Source organism: Phocoena phocoena, chromosome 19, assembly GCF_963924675.1.
Source record: "Phocoena phocoena chromosome 19, mPhoPho1.1, whole genome shotgun sequence".
In the NCBI taxonomy this organism is placed as follows: Eukaryota; Metazoa; Chordata; class Mammalia; order Artiodactyla; family Phocoenidae; genus Phocoena; species Phocoena phocoena.
In genome coordinates, this window is record NC_089237.1 from 28,940,697 (window position 1) to 28,958,433 (window position 17,737).

Here is a 17,737-nt window from a genome sequence, read left to right on the forward strand (position 1 = left end):
CGCAGAAGCCCAGCCGAAGCCTCGCTCGGAAGGCAGATCATGCGCATTCTCAGCTAAAGCGTCTGATGGACAGTGAGCATGCGTACCATATCTTTAGTTGATAAATTGAAATTGAACATGCGTAATTAACCTTTCGGAATAGGAAAAAAAAAAAACCCACAACAAATCTTGTCTGTGGAACATGCGCATTCGTTCTCTGTAATGTTTTTGGTATTGAAAGTGAGCATGCGCATAATGAGAAGGTTGCCACTCTGAAGTTTGAACCGGACAGAAACGGCTGATCCTGAGGCTGTCAGTGAGTGGGGTTAATGGGGAACTCCTGGGGCGGTGTAGAAAGGGAGAACTTGGCTTTGCTATTTACTAGTGCAGTGGTCATGCGAAAGTCGCGTAACCTTTCAGAGCCTGTTTCCTTCTCTGTAAAATGAAAATAACGATACCTGTTTTTGCAAGGTTGTTTGATAATTGTTAAGTACAGAGTCTGGCTTACAAGCCACAGCTCTTTCCAGTGCTGTATAGACCCGGTGTGAGGTCGTTACCAAAAATTGTCTCTGTTCAGTGTTAAAAGTAGTGGATACTTCCTCTAATATTTCATCTGGTCTTTTTTTCCCCAAGCTTCGTCTTCCTTGCTGTCCCATCTGAGCTAAATACAAAGACTTTCTTGTGTTACTGTAGTTACCAGAACAGAAAGGCGATTGGTGGAGAAAGTCATTATTTTGAAGAGAGAAAATTAATGTTAATTAAATGTGCTACTGTTGAGCTAGCTCACTTCTGCATTCGCTCTGTCCCTGTGGTGTGAACTGTACACTACAAATTCCTTTAACCAGAATTTGTTTTGTTTTGTTTGTTTTAAATGCATGCTTAGGAAAATAGCGATTACAAATGAGATTTTGGGAACTATTGAGCTGTGTATGAATGGTTTTGGGTACAGTAATCCTGAATCCCGAAACCAACTTCCTTGAATGATTGGCTCCTTAGACAACATAGCTATCGTGTCTATAACACCACAGACATATATAGTACTTACAAATTATATTTTTAGTGATGTATATTCACATATATGGCATTTTATTTGTTCTTTATTGGTAATGTAGTGGCTCTCAATGACTCTATTTTTTCTATTACAGGTTGCTCACTGTTTTGAGGGAGTAAGCCTGGTTTGTGTCTCAGCATGTCAATAGTAACAGTGCAGCTTGGTCAATGTGGCAATCAGATTGGTTTTGAAGTGTTTGATGCTTTGTTTAGTGACTCACACTGTCCCCAGGGACTCTGCTCTAAAAGGGAGAATGAGGCATATCAAGCATCTTGCAAAGAAAGATTCTTCAGTGAAGAGGAAAATGGAGGTATGTGTGGTCCACAGACCTCTCCTTTACTCTGACATAACCAGCCTCTTCAAGGCCAGGCCCTCCACGTGATGTCTGAACCCCATCCCCTTCCATCTTACTACGGAATGATTTTGCTCTCAGCCCTTTGTTTCTGTGTTAACGTTTGCCTCTCCAGTGACATCTTCTCCTCAGCACGTGAGCATGCTCAGATCATGCCAATCTAAAACCAAACAAACAAAACTTAGCTCTTGACTATAGCTTTTTTCCTTCCTCATCTCTTTGCCTTCTCATCTAAGATTCTCAAAGGAGAACCCTCTTTAACCAACTGTAATCCTACTTCTGCTCTACAATACCACTGAAGCTGTTCTATGAAAAATTCCCAATGATCTCCTAATTCCTAGAGCCAGTAACTGTTTTTCTTTTCTTAATTCACTTAACTTCTCTACCAGATTTGATAACATTAACTGTAAAATTCCCTCCTTGAAATTCCTTCTGCTTACGCTCTGAACTTTTCTTCTCTAGGGGTTGCATCTCAGCCTCTCTTCTGTCCTCACTTGTATAGTTCTTTCTGGGCAATTTCAATGACTCTCAAATTTTGCTACATCTTTTATACTAGTGACTCTTAAAACCTCTAGCCTAGCATCTCTTCTAAGCTGCAGACTGATTAGTGAACATCACGTGCGTCTCTCATGTGTCCCTCAGACTCAACATCTCCATACCCAAGGGCATTCATTATTTTTCCTTTAAAACTTAGCTCTGACTGCCCACATACCATCAAACATCAAGATCTGCGTAGTTTACCTCCTACTCATCTCTTGAAACTCTTCTCCCTTTTCCATCTTCACTGTCATTGCCTTAGTTCTGGCTCTTGTCCTTTCTCACCTGGACTGTTTCAAGACAATCCTCCTGAGTTTCCCTGCCTGGTCTCTTGTGTTTATCACATCTATCGTCCACACTACCGTATTAAAAAAGACATCTTTCCTCCCCTGCTTGAACATTTTCAGTGGTTTCTCATTGCCTAAAAAGTAAATTTCAGGGTTTTTAGCATTGCATACAAGGACTTCCAAGATCTGAGCCCTGCCTGCTTTCTCTCCCCATCCATCTCTTCTTACACCCCCTCTTTCTCCATCTTCTGCTTCAATAATCTTGAGATGCTTTTTTTGCCCTTGGTATTTTTATACCTCTGAATAAAAATACTACTCTGTTAGTGTGGATTTGCTGTGGGTCATATCACATCATACTGTGATTAAGTGTTGATGTATTTTATCTCTCCCACTGGTCCTCCTAGGGCTGGATTGATGTTGTCTTTGTCTCTGTGTTCCCAGCACAGTACATAGCACATTGTAAGCACTCAACAGATGTTTGTAGACTTGACCCAGTCATCATTTTAGCCCACGTTTATTCAACCCGCCTAGCACAATGCTAGGCATTATGACACATCTGCATATACCTGCTGCTGCCCACCTGAATTTCTAAGCAGAAGGAAAGTTCTTCCTATCCTCAATCTTTGATTTTTTTTTTTTTTGGACCTAGAAGTTTATGCTCTGAGTTAACCCAAATAAGCCATGTGCAATATTTTTCTTTTGATTTTTTTCCCTCTCTAGTTCCAATTGCTCGTGCTGTACTTGTTGACATGGAACCTAAAGTTATCAATCAAACACTGTCAAAGGCTGCCCATTCTGGCCGATGGAAATATGGCCAGCATTCATGCTTCTGTCAAAAACAAGGTTCTGGAAACAACTGGGCATATGGGTAAGAATAATTCCTCGTGATTTTCAGTTTAGATACAGCTGCATAGTTGATTAATAGTATAGTTACAACTGCACAGTTGATACACCAAACACATAATTTTGAAATTGCTGTTTTAAAATGTAGAGCGTGACTTCACCCAGAAGACGCTCATTCTGTCTCGTGTATGTCTATGCTTCAGGTTCAGGTAATGATGAAACCAAGGATCTCTTGCAGCAACGTTTTCCACTTCTTCACTGTTGTTCTGCCAGCTAACTTATTGTCAATACAATATCTTTGTCTGGCAGGTATTCCAGTTAATAGGAAATATGCCAAGGCAGTAGTATTGCCTAGTGTTCTTTGGAAAATTCCAGTGACTAGGGCTCACTTCCAGAAATTCTGGTTTAATTGGTTTGGGATGAAGTCTGAATGTTGGGATTTTTCAGAGCTTCCCTAGGTGATTCTAATGTGCGGCAAAGTTAGAACCACTGCTTTAGGAGTATTGTTATGAATACTGAATATTATGTTGTACCGTAAACTTGCAGAACTACCTGGTAATTGAAGTCTCCAGCCTAAAGGAATGGACTATAAAAGAGAATTTTCTACTCTCAGTAAATTTACTCTCCTAGCAGTCCTATTCACCTGTTAAAAATATTTAACTTGTGTATCTTAAATTTCGTCAATCAGGCACCTGTACCTTTCTTAAGAGTTAGTTCACTTCCATAGGTTTAAAAAGCCTTCGCTATCCTATGTCTTTCTCTGCATTCCATCTCTGGTTAAATTGAAAGGTGTTTGTTTCTTTTGCATTGCATAGATACTCTGTTCATGGACCTAGGCACGAAGAATCTATAATGAACCTAATCCAGAAGGAAGTGGAGAAATGTGATTCTTTGAATGGTTTTTTCATCATAATGAGTATGGCCGGAGGCACGGGATCAGGGCTAGGAGCCTTCGTTACACAGAACTTACAAGATCAGTACTCAAACTCTTTGAAAATGAATCAGATTATATGGCCTTATGGAACTGGTGAGGTATGAACATGTCAATTGAAAAATTTATATTTTGTATTCTTTGCAGTTAAATGTAGGTAAAAGATTGATCTTACCCTTTCTTTGGAAATGTTAAGTTACTGTGTAAGGAATGATTATACAATATGGTACTTTCACGTACAATTCATTTAACTTTGCCAAACAAATGAGGTGTCCTTATTCATAAAAATTCCGAAGAAGACAATTCTGCATCTTCTCTCAGGAACCCATTCCTGGTTCAGTCCCTCTGGCTACAGCATGTAAAGCAGGGACCTTGGCCTCATCGTGCCATTGCCAACCTTCAAAGAATTTTCATTTCTTTCCATTGAAAGGAAATTTCTGTATAGGCCAATTTCCTATTGATCACCCTAGTAGGAGAAGTAATTAAACAGAGGTGAAATAAGTCAGTATAGGAAATGATGTAGGAACACAGTGTGATAGTAATAGTCATCATTTATTGAGCCCTTACTCAATAAGGGCACTGTTCTTAAGTGCTTTACTTGCATTCTATCATTCATCCTTACAACTCCAGGAGGCTGGTATAATTATTATCCCCATTTTACAAATGAGGAAACTGAGGCATAGAGAGATTAAATAACTTGTCAAGGATCTTATAGCTAGAAAGTGAAAGAGCCAGGCTTTGAACCTAGGCAGGATGCCCTTAGAGTCTACCCTCTTAACCACTGTTCTCTCCTGCCTTTCTTATCTTTGACCTTTTTTTCCCTCCAGGTTATTGTTCAGAACTACAATTCCATTTTGACACTTTCTCACTTGTACCGATCTTCAGATGCCCTCCTTGTTCATGAGAATGACGCTGTTCATAAGATCTGTGCGAAACTGATGAATATCAAGCAGATCTCCTTCCGTGATATAAATCAAGTCCTCGCACATCAGCTGGGAAGTGTGTTCCAGCCTACTTACTCTGGGGAAGGCTCATTTCACTACAGAAGAAATCCACTAGGTATTTGTCCTCCTGTGTGTTATTTGTAGAGAAGTCTGATGCTCTGAAAGCCTGCAGGTTGTTCTTCTGTGGCTCTTCCCCTCCGCCTAAGATACACTCAGGTCTCCCTCATTTCGAAAACCTTCCCAAAGAGCAGCTTATTGAATTTGTTTCAATATTACTTCTGTTTTATGTTTTGCTTTTTGGCTGCGAGACATCTGGGATCTTAGCTCCCCAACCAGGAATCAAACCCACACCCCCTGCATTGGAGGGCAAAGTCTTAGCCGCTGGACCGCCAGGGAAATCCCCTTTTTTTTGTTCTTTAAAAATAACTTGGAGAAAGAAAAAAAAAAAACTTGGAGATATAATTCACATACCATACGACTCACCCATATAAAGTGTACAATTCAGTGTTTTCTAGCATATTCACAAAGTTGCACAACCATCATTTTCATCACTCTGTAAAGAAGTGATTCTTTTTTCAGGTTATTTGTCAAGTGGTGCTTTATCAATTCAAATCATCTAGATGCAAAGGACTCCGTAATCTATACCTCCAGTCCTACTCTCTTTCCCAAATAGTTGCCTATCCCAGTTTTCTTAGTTGCCATCTGCTTCTTCAGGTTTAGCATGTTCTGAATGGATTCATCATTTTTTCCCCTGTCTTCACTCCCCAGCCCCCTCTTCCTCAATTCCTGTCACCTGGATTTCTCCCACTGTCCTCGTATCTCATCAGTATGCTCAGACCTGTTGGTGCCATCTCTGCCAGCTGTCTGCATTCTTCTTACTTCCCTCTCTCTGATATTGGTTCACTTGGTCAGTATCTCTCAACTAATATTCCATACTCCCCCTGAATACAAAGTTCTCTTTATTCTCCTCTCTCTCTCCCTCTCTCTCCTTTTTTTTTCATGAAAACCAAAGCTCACATCTACGTGGACATTCCTGGCTTAAGGTGGTCCTATTACCGCTTTCCTTCCTGTTGCCTGCTTCTTCCCCCTGCAGTCAATCCATCTTGCACACTGGCCCCAAATGAGCCTCCCCAGTGCATAGATCTAATCCTGTACTTTACTTAACCCTCATTCTATGGCTCATGCATTACCTACCAGATTTGTCATAATTCCTTATGCCCTGAATCCTAACTTTCTGTTTTCATCACCTTCTGCCGCCTCTGTATAGATTCCCCACCTACTTTTCATCCTGTCTCCACTTTTTTCTTCAATCTGGTACTTCCCTGCCTTGGTCCCTTTGCTCAGTGTTCCTTCTTCTTAGAAATCACTTCCTCCTTCCCTTCTTCGCCTCTACTGAAACCTTACTCTTGCTGTAGGGTCCAATTCAAGTGATAATTTTTCCATAAACTTTCCTACTGAGACCTTTACCTAAAGTAACCCTTTTTCTCTGAACTCCTGTGGCATTCTGTATCTCTTTTATGTCACTTAATGTTTTTTGCCTTTATTATTTCTTGAAGTGTGTTTGCTTATCTTTAAAAGTAACACACACACATTTATTCAAGGAGTACAAAAGAATATGCAATCAAAAGTAAGTCTCCCTCTGGCCCCTTCCCAGATGCTGCACCATGTGTTTCCTTAGAGGATCTGTCACATGCATGTTTTATAGTCCCTCCTAATTTGCAGCTTCCTTGGGGACATGTGTCTTGTTAATTTCTCTGCATTCCACAGTACTTAGCATATTGCACATCTGTTCATTCAACCAGTATTTATTGGCTTCCTGCTATGTACCAGGCACTATGCTACATGTTGGGGATCCAGTGGGGAACCAATGCAGACATTGTGTTCACATTAAACAAATAATTACACTAAGAACATATAATTAAAAACTGAGTTAAATGCTCTGAAGGAAAGGAGTACAGATCCAAGAGAATGAGTCACGCAGGAACCAGACTTAGGCTGACGAGGTGAAAGAAGGCTGCCCTGAGGAAGTAACACTTGAGCAAAAAGCTGGATGAAGACTTGGAGTTGACTAAGCAAAGGGAGGGAGAAAGGAGTAGCATGTTGGGGGAATAGCATGTGGAAAGACCCTGTGGCAGAAGGAAGCGTGGCCCTTTCGGAAGAGAGAAATCCAGTGTCACTGGAGCACAGAGAATGGTGTGGGGAATGATTGAAACCTGAGGCTAGAGTGGTGAGCAGGGGCCAACCTCGCAGGTCCTTGTAAGCCATTTAAAGGCCTCCTCATTAATCTCAGAGCAGGGGAAAGCCACTGAAGGATTTAAGGAGGTCGTTGGCATAATCACCTTTATTTTCGAAAAATCCATTGCCTGTGGAGAGCTGGTTGGAGGTTGAGTCTGCAGGTTGGTCCAGTTGTTCCTTGGGGAGATTGTGATGAACTCGGTGAACTGCCCTCGGAAGATCCAAGCCATCAGTTCCATGGGCGCTCTCTTGACTCCCACTACCATGTACAAACTATAGGGCACTGGGTCCACACTTGCCCTTCACCTTGTGTCACAGTGGGAGAAGTATCCTGCTTCTATCAGAGGCCAGCCTCTCGCTTGGGTTCTGGGTCCCGTTCCCTCTCTCTTCTCAGGGACTTAATTCCTCACTCATCTCTCATCCTCACATGTCATTAACCCTCTTTCCTCGGTCACTGCCATTACAACGGCTCTCTGGCATCTTTCACACCAAAGAAGCCCTCCCTTGACATCACCTCTCATGATTTCCCCACTTATCTGTCATTCTTTAGAACAACTGTCCTCAAAGGGGCCTCCATTCTCCCTGTCCTCATTTCTTCACCATCTATTCACTCTTCAACCCACTCTGATCTAGTTTCTCTTCCATCACTTTTCTAAAACTGCTTTTCTTAATAGGTCGCAAGCATGTTCACATTGTCAAATTCACTGGCCCGTTCACTGTCCTTATTTTATCTCAGTAGAATTTGGAATGGCCGATGCCTTGTCTTCTGAGTCTCCTCTTCATCTTTTGTGACAGCCTCTCTCCTGATTTCCCTCCTTATCTCAATGACTATTCCTTTTATTCCCGTTTTTTCCCTCCTTCTTTGGCTCCTCCGTTTCCTAAGCTCTAAAAGCTGGTCTTGAACCCTCTCCGAAGGTGACTGACCCAGTCCCATGGCTTTCAACACCATTTGTATTCTCCAGCTGGCCAGTTTCTCTCCAACTCTGACCAATTCCCTAAGCTCTAGATTTCTATATCCAGCAGCCTTCCCAACATCTGTGTGTACACATTTCATGGTCGTCCCAAACATAATGTGTCTAAAACAGATCTCTTAGCTTTCCCCCAGAAGAAGCCTGTTTCCTCCTCGATCCTTCAATTGCTCAGTTTTAAAAAACTTAGGTCCAGGGAAGTGCCTGGTGGTCCAGTGGTTAGGACTCGGTACTTTCACTGCCATGGCCCGGGTTCAATCCCTGGTTGGGGAAGTAAGATCCCGCAAGCTATGTAGGAATATGCTATAACAAGAATTCCATAGACTGACCGGCTTATAAACAGCACAAGTTTACTTCTCACAGTTCTGGAGGCTCAAAGTCCAAGATCAAGGCACTAGTAGATTCAGTGCCTGGTGAGGGCCCGCTTCCAGGTTCACAGATGGCCGTCTTCTCACTGTGTTCTCACCTGGCACAAGGGATGGGAGACCTCTCTGGGGTCTCTTTTATAGAGACCTCATCTCCCAAAGGCCCCACCTCCTCCTGATGCCATCACCTTGGTGGTAAGGATTTCAATATATGAATTTTGAGGGACACAAACTGTCGGTCTATAACAGGGTTTGACAAAGTTAAGAATGGTTAAGATGAGAGTGGGTAAACAAGAAAGCTGGGGGGAAAGCAGATTTTAACAATTTGTGCGTTAGTCCTCAGGAATTATTTGCTGACTGCTGCTTTTTTATGCATGCTATACAATAGAATTCAGCTCTAGGTATTTTACAGAAAAGGATTCTTATGTTTAGAGGGAACTCCATTAGCCATAGGATCAATTTGTGCAACATTTTGTAGATGTTTGTGTCAAAATTTGTTCTTAACATAGGACGTAGGATATGAGTTTGCACTCAACGTTATCATAAAATTTAAATTTCATGTTATGGTAGAAGATTTTTCTTTCTCCTCTAGGTATTTTCTATAAATATATAAAAAATATATAAAATACATAAAATATATGACATATTAAAAAGGTAAAAATATTTTAAAAACACATAAAATAAGCTCTGAATGAAAAACAAATTAGCCTTTCTCCTTAATTCTGTTTCATTACAAATACAAGGTTCTAAAAATAGGTGTATTCCTGTGTTCAGGAGTTACTAATCCTGTCTTCTTTCCCAGTAAAGTTTGATGTTAAGAGGTTCTGATTATTATTTAACCAGATAAAATAAATAAGAGATCTAGGAAAATTTCTAAGGGACTATTTAGTGAACACTGAATGACAGACAATAAAAGCATATTACGTCTCATGCTTATTTTGTTTTCCTGGGGTTTAGCTAAATATTTCACTCACATTTCCAGTTTCTTAGCTAAAAAGAAATTCTCGTTTCCTTTTGGCAAAGTGTTTTTTTCACTCATGCTAAAATAGGTGCCAAAATCAAGCAAATATGTGGTCTTTAATAGACGTCGTCTCTGAAATTGTATTTACATTTTAAATTTTAAGCAATTTTGGCCTTGGAGGAGAAAACACATTTGGTTCCCCCAAGCCATCAAATCATGGCTGTGTATGAGTCAGTGGAAACAACGTGGAATTTAAAAATTTAGTTCAGATTTTTTTTCTTTGCAGGAGACTTAATGGAGAATTTAGTTCCCCATCCAGAATTCAAGATGCTGGGTGTTCGTAACATTCCTCAAATGTCTGAGAATTCACTGGCATACAGCACATTTACTTGGGCTGGCCTCCTCAAGCATTTGAGACAGATGCTCATTTCTAATGCGAAAATGGAAGAAGGTAAAGGGTATTTTAAAAATATGCAGCCCACAAGCTGGGAAAAATGCCTCTACTGGAGTTCTCAATATAAACTGGCTTGATCCAGTTGAAATAATGGTGCCTTCTTCTGACCAGGGAGGCTCCTGCAAAAAACTCACCAGAGCATCCTGGGAGGATTTCTTAATCGCTTCACAGTTTCATTTCTCAAAAAAATTTCAGATGAGTGTGACATTTATTTTTATTTTATTTTTATCAAAGTAATATATGAACATAGGTTTTTTTAAAAAAATCAAGGAGTCAGAACTCACTTAAGTGTCTATATAAACCTGTCCATTGTGTTGTGTGTAAATTACATCTCAGTTTTTAAAAAAAGTCAAGTAATTGTCCAGTATGAGTTTATAATGAGGAAGAGAACAGCCTATTCCACACTTCCCCTCAGCCCAGCAGAAACTGCTTTCAGTGTTTTGAGATGTTTCTTCTGGAATTTGCCCCCATATTTCTAAATATCTTGCATATTCCGCTATTTGTTTTATTTTCCAGGTTTAGATATTATCAGTTGCCTTCCTAGCATGAAGTTGAGAACTGGATCTTCTTAACACCCCCTATATACACATCCACACACCTTTCCCTCCCTCCTCCCAATCTAGTTAAAGCATACTTTTGGGTTAGATCAGTTTTCATTGTCTGTGTTATTTTTGCTATGTAGATATTATTCATAGTTGAGCCATGTACTGTATACACAGATTACATTTTATTTCATGTACAGTTTATTTTTTCCTCCTAGAGTTAATAGTTAAATTTATTTGGTCGATATTCTTTGTACCTATTACAAATTTGCCCCTAAACTTTTTCCATAAAAATGAAACCCTTCTCAGCATGTTCAGACCTATCAGGTCATCTTATTACTTTAATTATCTGCTTGGAGATATCCCTTCCGGAGGACTTCCCCCTCCTGTTCCAGTCTGCACTGGTTACTCTCCAGGCTTGATAAACAGCCAGCACTGGCATCTGTGCCTCCTTCTTTATTCTAGCCTGTTTCCTAGATTTCAGATCTTCCTCTTTCTGGGTTAATTCCCTCATGGATAGTACCCTCCAGGAGCTTCCTAAGAAAGAGTACAGGGAAGGTAAAAATTTTAAGGCTGCAAATGTCATTATCCTACTTTTATATTTGATTGGCCAGGTATAGGATTCGAGGCTGGGAATCATTTTTACTCAGTGTCTTGAAAGCACTGCTCGATGGCTTCCAGCTTCCAGTGTTACTGCTGAGAAGTCCCACTTCAATCTGATTCCTAATCCTGTTTTATTCTCTCTTGTATCTTTTAGGATTTTCTCTTTGTCTCTAGCATTCTGGAATTCCTTAGTGTGGATCTTTCATTTATCTCAGTACCATGTAAACTTTATGAGGGCAGAGATTTTTGTTTTGTTTACTGCTGTTTTTTAGAGCCTCACCGGTTTTTAGCCCTTCCTGAGCAGAAACCTTCTTCTCGGATGGAGGGTGGGGCACTCCCCCTAGTGCAGGAGTGGGGAAGGGTCTGGGGCTCTCACTGCCTCTCATACAGATTTTTAACTACTCCTCCTTTAGAAGCGCCTGGCCTGCTTCCAGGACCTCCACTGTGGGCAGAAAGTTCAGATTTCCCTGGTTGCTAAGTCAGTAACCACTGGTTCATTTGCTTTCCAGCTTCCAAATTTTTGTTGCCATTATTTTCCTTCCATTTTTTCTTGTTTATGCCTTTTAAAAAAATCCCTGTGTTGTTAGTGAGATTTGGGGAGTAAACTGGTATATTCAGTCTGTCGCACTTAACTGGAAGTCACTACTGTGTACTATTTGGGGAGCATATATTTTACCACAAATTACAGTGTTAGGTTTCAATACTATGAAAGTGGATTTCCTCTACATTCGCTTGTAGTACCTTACAGATTTTAGATCGTAGTGCCTGACATTTGGAGATAAGTAGAAAGTTCACATCTTAAGTAATGCTTCCTGAACTTTTTGGCCACAGGACCTGTTTTTCTGGCAATACCTATTATCAAGGAACACAGTGTTCCTCAGGGCACTGGAAGACGTGGTGCTCTGAGCCCTCTTCGGTCGATAAACCACAGTTTGTTTAGTTATTTTCCCATATAGGAATTTAGAGTGTCACCATTTTTTCACAGTTATAGAATTTTGAACACTTAAATGTTTTCATATAAATATGAACATATGAATAAATATATTTGTCACTAACCAGGTTGAAGGATATAGTTTGAAAACTCTTCATATGTTATCAGAATGCGCTATATGAAGATTGACCCCATTAAGATCAGCATCAGCCGTGTATCTGTTTCTACATGTCCTATAGCAACAGGAGGAATGAGTGGCCCAAGTGGGGGCAAGGCAGAAGTTACAATGTCTCTTATGACCTAGCTTTGGAAGTCACATATCATCATTGTGCACCATCCTTTTGGTTGTTAAGGTCAGCGCTATCCTGTGGGGAGGGGACCACACAAGGGCATGAATACCGGGTGGCAAGGATCATTGGAGTTCATCTTGAGGCTGGCTACCACCCTCTGCCCTCTGTCCCCTAATGAATCATGTCCTCCCATTTGCAGAATGTACTTAACCCTTCCCAAGCACCCCCAGAGTTAGCACATCAGCCTATTAGCACATTCCATTAGCACATCAGCCTAAAGTCCAGAATCTTGTCATCTAAAAGCAGGTGCAGGTGTGGATTTACTTTCCTCAGGTGAGATTTCCTGGGTATAGCTCTTTAAGTACACCCCACCCCCAACAGACCATGGTGGAACAGGTGTAGGATTTTACTTATTTATTTTTAAGTTTTATTTACAACACCTTATTTTTAAAATTTATTAGTTGATTTATTTTTTCTAGTTTGGATCAATTTATTCATGTGAGGACTAGAGATTCAAAGTTCTAAGGGTGTATATAAACAGACTTTAAAAAATAAAACTAGCATCACATTATATGTATTTTTTGTTCTGCAGCTGTCTTTCGACATAGTATTTTGTAGCCTTCATTCCAATTCATTCATTTAGACATGCTTATTCTTTTTAGTAGCTACATAGTTTCCTACCATATAGGAGCCCTAACTTATTATATGTACATAGATTAAAGAGTCAGGTAATTCTACGAAGCTGGTTGTTAAAACTTTCAGTCCATAACCTTCTTCTATTGTCTCCTTCCCAGAGGTAACCATTTTTCAAAACTCTTTTGCTGTTTCTTTTACTGTTTTTATCTATTGGCATTTACAGATTTTTCAATGATTTAGGTATTACCTATTTACTTCCCACCATGGAGGGTTAGGATTTAGCTTTTTTCCAACACTGGCCCCTAAACTCTAAAACACACTCTAGACAGGCTCATCCTTCTGATATGGTAGTAAGTGTCATCACTGGGTTAAATCGATATTCAGCTTTACATTATCATGACCAAGTAAATGCTATTCACAGCTGAGCAACAAAATATCCTGTGATTACTTTTCCCTTCCTGTATAATGTTTTTGTTTTCTTTGGAGTTAATAATTACCTTGTTTTCTTGTTTGCTTAGTTTTTCTGTGTACCTGTCAATTATTCAACACTGTTTCTCTACTTACCTAAATTTTTTCTTGATATACAGGCATACCTTGTTTTATTGCACTTTGCAGATACTGTGTTCTTTAACAAATTGAAGGTCTGTGGCAACCCTGCATTGAGCAAATCTATTGGCACCATTTTTCCAGCGACATTTGCTCACTTCACATATCTGTGTCACATTTTGGTAATCTCGCAATGTTTCAAACTTTTTCCTTATTATTATACTTGTTATGGTGATCTGTGGTCGGTGAGCTTTGATGTTACTATTGCAAAAAGGTGCTATTGCTTAAAGTTCAGATGATGGTTAGCATTTTTTAGCCATAAAGTATTTTTTAATTAAGGTATGTACATTTCTTTTTAGACATAATGCTATTGCACACTTAATAGATTACAGTATAGTGTAAACATAACTTTTTTTTTTTTTGCGGTACGCGGACCTCTCACTGCTGTGGCCTCTCCCGTTGCGGAGCACAGGCTCCGGACGCGCAGGCTCAGCGGCCATGGCTCACGGGCCCAGCCGCTCCGCAGCATGTGGGATCCTCCCGGACCGGGGCACGAACCCGTGTTCCCTGCATCGGCAGGCGGACTCTCTCAACCACTGCGCCACCAGGGAAGCCCATAAACATAACTTTTATATGCACTGGGAAGCCAAAAATATTTGTGTGACTCACTTTATTGTGATAATTTACTTTATTGCGGTGGTTGGAACCAAGCACACAAAATCTCCAAGGTCTGCCTGTATCCAAGTATTCTGTCAGTTTCATCTTCTTTAAGAAATCTCCCCTAGAGCCTTCTGACCTGCTTCAATCTAGTTTTTTTTGCCCTCTCCAGCCAGTGTACATTTGTCCTTCTGGATATTCTATTTGCCTGTCTGTTGTGTTGGATATTCTGCTCAAGAGGGTTTACACAAAGCCCCAGTGATCTGGGGGAAGAGGAGGGAGGGGCCATGGTTTTCCCGGTTTGGTATGTTTCCTGCCCTTACCTCTGCCTGGTGTTCTCCAGACTAGAGTCTCTCAGTCATATCCTCTCCAGAAAGTAAACCTTTAGTTTTCTGCTAGGGTGGGGAAGAGGCAGTCGTCATAATAAACAGACAAGTTTAGCAACATTCCTTAAGCAGGAGTCAAAGGTAGATGTGCTTTACATGGTTGCAAAGCCAGTTTAAGAGCCAGTGACTTAGTGTTTTCATGGATTCCCTTAAGGAATGCCGCACCACCTACTTTCTGGAGGCACAGAGCACAATAATGTGAAAACACATAGGCATCATTAATGCTGAAACAAAGAGTGATAAAGTCACTGAATGTGAAAAAGTTTTAGGAAAACCTTAATCAAGTTATATCGTTACATATATTTTTTTATATATGCTCAAGAATGATATATGATTTTTAAAAATATAAACTTACTCTAAAAGAACTCTTCAATAAGTGTAAAATTTAATAATCTAAGTGAATAATTTAATTTTTTTTCTAATCAATGGTGACTTGGATGGAAGGAAATATAATATTGTGGATTTATACCCCTTTTTTTTTTTTTTTTTTTTTTTTGCGGTACGCGGGCCTCTCACTGCTGTGGCCTTTCCCGTTGCAGAGCACAGGCTCCGGACGCACAGGCTCAGCGGCCATGGCTCACGGGCCGCTCCGTGGCATGTGGGATCTTCCCGGACCGGGGCACGAACCCGTGTCCCCTGCATCGGCAGGCAGACTCTCAACCACTGCGCCACCAGGGAAGCCCTATACCCCTTTTTTGTTACATGGATTGTAAATATTTTTGTCCATCACTTTTGTCTTTTGTATGGTATTTTTCACTATATGGAAATTTTACATTTTTATGTGAGCAGACCTGTAAATCTTCCTTTATAGATTCTGAGCCTTACCTACCCCAAAGATATAAAAATATTCTCTATTATTTCCTAGTATTTTCATAGTTTTATATTTAATATTTAAATTTTAACCCATCTGGGATTTATTTTTTTATTTATTGGCTGTGCCGCGCAGCATGTGGGATATTAGTTCCCCGACCAGGGATCAAACGTGCCCCCTGCAGTGGAAGCGTGGAGTATTAACCACTGGACTGCCAGGGAAGTCCGTATTTTTGTTTTAATAAATTTATTTACTTTATTTATTTTTGGCTGCATTCGGTCTTTGTTGCTGTGCGCTCTAGCTGCGGCGAGCAGGGGCTACTCTTTGTTGCGGTGCGCCAGCTTCTTATTGCAGTGGCTTCTCTTGTTGTGGAGCACAGGCTCTAGGTGCGCGGGCTTCAGTAGTTGTGGTACACAGGCTTAGTTGCTCTGCGGCATGTGGGATCCTCCCAGAGCAGGGTTCAAACCCATTTCCCCTGCACTGGCAGGCAGATTCTTAACCACTGTACCACCAGGGAAGTCCCCTCTATTTTTGTTTTTGATCATGTATATTTTAAAAAAATAAATTTATTTATTTATTTTTGGCTGCATTGGGTCTTCGTTGCTGTGCGCAGGCTTTCTCTAGTTGCAGCGAGCGGGGGCTACTCTTTGTTGCAGTGCACGGGCTCTAGGCATGCGGGCTTCAGTAGTTGTGGCATGTGGTCTCAGTAGTTGTGGCTCACGGGCTCTAGAGCACAGGCTCAGTAGTTGTGGCTCACGGGCTTCAGTAGTTGTGGCTTGTGGGCTCGGTAGTTGTGGCTCGCGGGCTCTAGAGCGCAGGCTCAGTAGTTGTGGCTAGTGGGCTTAGTTGCTCTGCGGCATGTGGGATCTTCCCGGACCAGGGATCAAACCTCTTTCCCCTGCATTGGCAGGCGGATTCTCAACCACTGCACCACCAGGGAAGCCCTCAATTTTCAATCCTATTTTTGCTTTGTGTTTCTACATCCCTTAACATTTTTATATGTATTTTGTTTATTTGTTCATAGAGACATACAGAATGAAGTTCAGTCTTTATAGGTGGATAGTTCTATGAATCTTGACGCACTTAAACGGTGTAACCACCACCACAATTGAGACAGAGTATTTCCATGTTCCAAAAAGTTCCCTCATACCCCTTTGTAGACAGCCTCTTTCCTCCACTCAAAGCCCCAAGCAACTATTGATCTGAACTTTATTCCTATGGTTTTGCCTTTTCCAGAACGTCCTGTAAATGGAATCAAACAGGATGTAATCTTTTGAGTCAGGCTTGCTTCACTTAGCATCAGGCTTCTGATATTGATCCACATTGTTACGTGTGTCAGAAGTTACTTTCTTTTTACTGCATTGTAGAATTGCATCCTTTGCACCTACCACCGTCCTTTAATATTCGATGAAGAATATTTCATGCCTTTCTCAGGACTGAGTAGTTTGAATCACTTTAGGTCAACCAGATTAGAATGTTTAAATTTTTAGAAGAACCCCACCCTGCCACAACTTTTACTTATCAAATGGAAATTTATATAAAATACACAGACTATAATACATCTTTCTCTTCTTGTTCAAGGCGATTTGTAAAATCTCTTGCTCTTTTTTTTCTTTTGGTAGGTATTGATTGGCAGGTACGGCCTCCTTTATCAGGACTTCCTACGCGTGGTAAAATGTCTCTCAACAAGGAGTTTCATTTTAACACTTCCATTGCTAACTTGGTCATCCTTCGTGGGAAAGATGTACATAGTGCGGAGCTGGGTAAGCAAAGTTAAGGTGAAAATTAAGATGTACGTTTTGCACATGTACATGGTATGCATGGTAAAAAAAAGAAAAGAAAAAGAAAAGAAAAAGAAAAAAAAGAAGTCCCTGAATTTATTCTTAAAGAAAGGAAAATAATAACTCCGTATTTTAGTAACAAAATGTAACCATTGTATCAGTGTGTGACCGGATACCAAAATAGATGTGGTGTAAACAAGAGGACAGGTTTAATTCTTTCTTCCTGAATCTGGTTGACCTGTCATCCTCACCTCGTGGCTTTGTCCTTAGTGCAAGGCATCTGTTTGAACTTCAGCCATCAAATCACATAGGAATAAGCAAAGAAGGGCAGGCCTGGTCCTCTAGGGTCACACACCACACTTGTGTTTATATCCCTTCGACTGGGACTGGATCATGTGCCACATCTAGCTGCAGGGGTGGCTATGAGCACAGTTAAAATTTGGTGGTTCTGTTACTAAAGAAGAAGGGGAGAACAGGTATTGCAGGACAACTAATGGTCTCTGTGACAAGCATTGGTACAACATTTTCAGGAGGTTGAAAGAGCAGTACTCTTCTTAGCTTTCTTTGTGTTTCTATGGCAAGTCTCTGGGATTATATTATCCTTGTCTGATGATTCCAGCAGCATCCAATTGGCTGCTTCTAGCTGT

The 17,737-nt window shown here is 40.7% G+C and overlaps 1 protein-coding gene across 1 annotated transcript; it reads left to right on the forward strand.

The window, feature by feature from the left end:
* The first annotated feature begins 1,168 nt into the window (after positions 1-1,168).
* On the forward strand, positions 1,169-17,086 carry TUBD1 (tubulin delta 1). The gene is made up of 6 exons (XM_065897132.1): positions 1,169-1,340; positions 2,927-3,074; positions 3,865-4,081; positions 4,808-5,039; positions 9,740-9,904; positions 16,932-17,086. The coding sequence occupies exons 1-6, from the start codon at positions 1,169-1,171 to the stop codon at positions 17,084-17,086; spliced, it is 1,089 nt and encodes a 362-aa protein (XP_065753204.1).
* Positions 17,087-17,737: the final 651 nt, after the last annotated feature.